Source organism: Amblyomma americanum, chromosome 10 (genome assembly GCF_052857255.1).
Source record: "Amblyomma americanum isolate KBUSLIRL-KWMA chromosome 10, ASM5285725v1, whole genome shotgun sequence".
NCBI classification, from domain to species: domain Eukaryota; kingdom Metazoa; phylum Arthropoda; class Arachnida; order Ixodida; family Ixodidae; genus Amblyomma; species Amblyomma americanum.
Window position 1 is genome coordinate 117,232,768 of NC_135506.1, and position 6,000 is coordinate 117,238,767.

General features: G+C 46.5%; 1 protein-coding gene across 1 annotated transcript in view; it reads left to right on the plus strand.

Annotated features, from left to right (window-relative positions):
- The window catches only part of LOC144108657 (uncharacterized), a 48,432-nt gene extending 42,743 nt beyond the window's left edge, over positions 1-5,689 (plus strand). Inside the window, exons 9-10 of the mRNA XM_077641838.1 lie at positions 208-360; positions 5,514-5,689. Coding sequence (XP_077497964.1) covers positions 208-360; positions 5,514-5,656 — 296 coding nt within the window. The 3' untranslated portion in view covers positions 5,657-5,689. The remainder of the gene's footprint in view (positions 1-207; positions 361-5,513) is intronic.
- Positions 5,690-6,000: the final 311 nt, after the last annotated feature.

Genomic DNA, 6,000 nt, shown 5'->3' on the forward strand with positions numbered 1-6,000 from the left:
ACCGGAGGAGGAAATTCTCGCTGCTTAGTTCTTAACGTGAGTCCGGCTTTGCGAAAGTGCGATCAAGGTGCTTTGTGGTGCCCCTGCATGCATGCATTAACCAGTAAACAAAAGTGCTCACAAAAAAGGACATATTACGCGCATTGTGCACGACAACACGGTTTATTGATGTGATCTGCTCAATCGTTGTAATCCTTTTCTCCGCAGGCTCCCTCTATGCCATAGGAGGGTTGGCTAGGACAGATGCAGGCCACCTTCGCGTGCTCAGTGACGTCATCGCTTACAACGAGAGGGACGCCGCATGGCGGAAGTGCCCGTCGCTGCCCGAGCCTTTGCACGCCTGCCAGGCCTTCTCTCTCGGTGGGTTGCCGATGGAGACGTGGCCACACTGGCACCTGGATATGCTCTCTTTCTTCTCTTATAAACTGCTAGTATTTATCCTGGAAACACGGCGAGCCCGTTAGCTTCCAACCCGACTGTAGTTGCTTTTGAATCGCTATTTTAAAGCTTTCTATTTTAGCAGTACATTGAGTTTGTCATCTTGACGGTCTGCACGAAACTCCTCTTTCCGCGAATTAAGTTTTGTTTATTTTCTCGCCAGTATCAATCTCTTTACATTGAGTTTGTCATCTTGGCGTTCTGCACAAAACTTCCCTTTTCGCGAATTAAACTTTGTTTATTTTTTCGCCAGTATCAATCTGCTTGAAAGCGAGTAAACTTCGTCAACTTGCCCTGGGCACTACATTTTCTGCCCCTTAGTTTATATGACTCTGCATGGCGTTGCTTTACAAGAACATTCTCTATATTTTCGCATTGCATGCAGGGTAGACAAGTATTATTAACGTATTCAAACTCGTCCACAGAATATTGTCTTCAACTGCCTGTCCATGCCTCGAAAAGTATATTTTTTTCTTGTCAACTAAATAACATCCCTGCTACGTGCTACGATATGTCACAGATATTTCAGAGTTCGGTATATTTGTAATTTTTATTGATTACTTATGCGAGCAGTCAGTAGTATAAAAACTTTTCCGGTGTTATCACCCAATAAACTGCTGTAAGATCGCCATTGCTTTACTTCCCGCAATCACCCATTGCGTTACATCTTGCCTGAGTAATTACTGAACTCATTTATTCATGAATGCCTAATTTGTTCTGTCATGTGTGCACACAACAGGGATTTGCCATCTTTTTTTAAAAGTTTCATGACTTGAAATGCTGCTAAATATGAGGACTAGTACAAATTTTGCGTATGGGAGCCTTGCCACTTCTGCTGTTGTCCACATTAGACGGAAAACTTCATTTTACTATTACTACAACAACCCCCCCCCCCCACACACACACACACAGAGTGCTGTGCTTTGTGAAAACTGAATTTATTACTTTTGTTTATCCTGTTTCCTCTCACTTGAAATCATGCGTCTTGTCCGCACATTTGTCCGCTCGCATGTATCAATATACTAGCTGCTTCAGCGAATTCCCGCTAAGTAGGGTGGTCAAAGAAGAACTACTTTTTAACTTCAGCGACGAAGGACATCCGTAATTTTGAAACGCGTGTGGAGTCGGTGGTTAGTTAACTACTTTTTCGAAACAGTCCAGTCGATTGGTGAGGGCCAATGGCGAGGCCGTAGCCGCTGAGAAGATAATGTCATCGAGTTTTTAAACGTAACTAAACATCGCCGTTCAAGCCCCAGAACGCGAGAAAATCCGCAGAAACATAGCGCGAGAAGTGATAGGGCGTTCAGCGGAGATTCGTCCTTCATTTTGACCTATACGAATCACCTACGACTCACAATTGCAACCGTACGTTCGACTGGGCCGCAGCACACACTGTGCCTTTCTTCTAAAAAAAACTAACCGAGGTTTAGCGCTTGTTAAACAGAGCGATGCGAGCGAAAGCTCTGTTCAGCATGGTTACGCATGGTTTGGCGCCGGGGCCGGTGCTGTGCGCGTCTCATTCATGGCGATATTGAGCGACTGAGCGCCAGCGAAGCAGCTGGTATACCTCCGCTAGTCACGTGGTACAGCAGCGGCGAGGCTCCGAGCGTAAAACCCCTTGATATTGAAAGTAGCGGTGAACTTTGCCGCCGCGCCGCGAACTCTCGCACATCCTCCTCGTCCGACTCACTGCCCGGCGCTTTTAAGAACGATGATTGGCCCCTCCGGCCGTCGCCCAGGCAACGCGCGGGAAAGGATCGTTTTCTTGTGTTTTCTCCTTTCGTCGGCGCCATGTGCAGGCCGTCTGCCTTTGCTGCGGGTCCAGCTCCGTTGACTTACGCGCTGACAATTCGAACTCGATTTTTAGTGCCGCGTGATGTCCGATTGCGGTGCATTTCAGTGCAAAAGCCGGAGTGAAATGGCGTCGTGCTGTTCGCGATTGCTCGTGGAAAAAAATTATATCAGCCGAAGAAAAAAGTGGATCTGCAACATCGCCCTTGAGGACTTTGTTCCGACAAAGCACAGCGTCCTCGCTGAAGTCCTGTGCATTTCGTGGTACCTAAACTAGTATGCATGCTTAACACTTTTTGCGAGATCATCGGGAAGTTGATCATTCTGCATAGTTTCACAAGCGAATCTTTCTATTTGTTGGCGCTGCTCTGTGTGTTCTATTCGCGTCTGTTGGCGTGCGGATTGCGCCAATTATAGCCACTTTGATTTATGAATATCACTGTGAGTTTTCGCGAAAAACGCTTGCATTGTCGACGGTAATTTTTTTTTTCCTAGTAAATAAGCGTGCTCCTGACCTGAAGCAAAGTACAGAACATGTTGATTTTCGCAGATTGTACCACACTGCAGTCTCCCTCCCGTGTGCCCCAGAGCTTTAGCATCGTAGCTTTAACGGCCTTAAACCATCGTCTGTGGGATGATAGGGGATGTTAATCTTTAGAGCGATTAAGGCGTTCATACCACTTTCGCGACTGCGCGCAACTCTACCGCGATTTGGAGGTCTAATGCCCCCTGAGAAGCGACACGCAGAAAAGGTGCCTTTTAGAGCGAGCTTTGACTTGTCGCAGGCGAAATTGTTATGATAACTGCATTGACTGGTGTTTTCAAAATTACATCAGGTTCTTTAACTCCGTAGTATATAAGATAGTACGAATCATGCCTTACAATGCAGAATATCGATTCAGCACGAGCATCTCAAGCATTCCTTGAATGCATTCGAGCGATTAGCGTAGATGAGTCATCAAGAGAATATCATATCTTTACGCCACTAAATAGACTCTTCTGTTGGCACCAGCAGTCACGCCAAAATTTTAAGCCAACTTAACCCTTAGCCAGGCTCACTTCTGCAGTAGCTAATAAAGTTAACGAAAAAACTAGAAAATAATATTATTAGAACTCTTTCAAGCAGCCATGAAATTTGTAATGACTAGGCAATATAGCCGCGGCGTGTGCAACACTCCGAGGAGCCAAGCTTAAAATTTTCGGCCTGAAACCTGCTAAAAAATGCATAACGCGCATTAAAAAAAATTTCCCAGCATTTTCGCAGCCGCTCACTCACTCACTCGTGAAACGACATTTTTACCTCGCTCGATTGTAAAAGAACAGCTTCATGAACAGTATTTCCACGTAAATGTAGTGCTCGGTCAAATCTGCATTGAGCGGAGCGCCAGTGTGCTGAAAAATATTGAACATAGAAAATTAACGCAAATCTTAGGGTAATAAAAACTCTGCCGTATTGAGGAGCACGGAGTGCGGTTTGTTTGATCATGCCACAAGCGCACACGTTTAGCGACTTCATAGCTCGAACGACAAGGTGATAAATTTGGCTCGCGGTAGAGTCACACTTGTCGCATCACTTTCTAGTGGTTGTGTTTAATAATAGAGCGTGAAAAAAAGCGCGAACTTCGGCGCGCTCATATGCGCCAGCGAACACATAGGGCCGGCGAGCGCGCGATGGCCTGCGAAGCGTGCCGTGCGCAGCGCACACAGCCGGCGGGTGAGGATAATCAAGGAGGAAAACGCGGGAGTACTGGACAGAGAGCCGCTACTTTCAATATCGAGGGACTTTATCCGAGCGAGGGCAACTGTGACGCCTGTGACGTCACTTGCCACACCTCCGCTCAGCCGGCTCAAGGTCAAACGCGCACCAAACTTGACCTTTGGAGCTGTATTGGGACGAGTAGAGCTTCCGCTCTAAAACTAGGGGCACGAAGTTGTTGATGACTGTCTTTTTTCATGCTTGTGGAGCAACAAAGTAAAATGACGTGTATTGCACGGTACAATTGCACAGACAGTCCGAAATTGGCGCCGCACTGCAACATGCCCCGGGCGAACGCAGGGATTGCACTGAACTTCCGACAAACTTCACGCGTTGTTTCCACGTTTTGCGGGAAAAAAACGCCAAATTTTCCCTTGCTGCAGATCTTTAGAGAACGACCTTTCCTTCGTTTAAAAAATTATGATATCTTATTTTCTGAAGAAAGGAACTCGCCATTAGCCTTAACCACCAGATTATAATTCAACTAAAGACAGTTTTTTTGTTCACATATGTAGCCAGGTAGCATGATCTTCAAAATTAGTTACGTTCGCTGTGGCTCGAGAGATTTCTTCCTTTTCAGCGACTTATTTTCGCTGTTTTTAAAAGTATTTACTGCAACATCGACGGCAGGTAAATATTTACCGTACTTTTGTTTACCCATGAAATGGCTTCCTTCCACCATTATTACATCAACCCTTGTAAAAGCGTCACCTTTGCAGTTTAGGCACAGAAGCCAGTAAATGGTAAAATGTTGCTTTATATACTTCCTCGCTCCTTAGTGCGACACGAAAGTATCGTTGACACGAACTACATACAGGCTTCCTGTTTTCGTGGGTATATTGTGGTATGATACCACAAGTGACGACGAAAGCAGTCGCCAACCCAACTGACAGCATGATAAGAAGAATGTGTTACTTGTTAAATAACCAAGTTGGAGGTGAAACGACGCAAGGTTCGCCATGTGCTTGCATGCGGCTCGAGGGTGCTCGCAGAGGGAACAAACTACACGGTCTTGCACTCACGACGAGTCACAATGTCGTTCTGATTTAAGGCAGAGAGCTGGGCTACGTGGTATTCTGATATAGAGGACATAGTACTATGCCGCTAAACAGCAGGGACGAAGGGACGGAAGACAACACAACGCTAGACATCAACTGGCTTTATTCCCAGAAAACCACGCATTCGTATAAGCATCGATCACATGGCGCAAAATTATCAAGAACCAAACCGCATTCAGATTCCAAAAGTTCGCTTTCTTGGCAAAAAGATGACCATTTGGCTTACTCATAGTCGAGTGGCTTTCCACGGGTATAAGAGAGGCTACCAGTATCTCTCGCTCTTTCTGGTGCGCATTTACAGAGATCACGCGTGTCCGCCCGTAAAAGAGGGTACATTATTTTTCATCGTGAGCGTTCGTGTTTTCGCCCTATTGTTTAGTGCTGGTATTATGTCTTCTTTATCTTACTTTGCGGTCTCCTTCCCTTTGCTTGCCTTCACTCAGAAACTGTGCCGCACTGTGGCATTTCAGGTGGCCAATTGTTGGTTGTGTCCGGGAGCCGCATCCTTTGCCTGGAGGGTGAGGAGTGGACCTGCAAGGCGGTCTTCCCAGCCACGCTCACGGGGTCTGCCGCCGCAGCCGTGCCTTCGCCACCAGTGGCGCTGCCGTCTTGAAGCCATCACGGAGGAGACCGGGCACCAACCTACAGGAAGCTCGTGAGAAGAGGCCGCGTCGTCCATCAATGTGTTCATACTACAAGCATGCAGTTGCATTAAATAGCGCTATCTGATACATGCACATCTTGTGTCGCTAAATCGCGTTAAATGAGGCGCAACCCGGAACGTCGCAAGGGCGGAGGAACAGAGCGCTGCCAAAAAGGCGCTATTAGGCGATAACTAACCTGTCTGTATTGACCCATGAAGAAACTGATGGACGAATAACAGTTATAAATAGTAAAAATAAAATATAGCTTAACTACTTCAATACCTAGGCAACCAGTGATTGACTGCAATTGCTC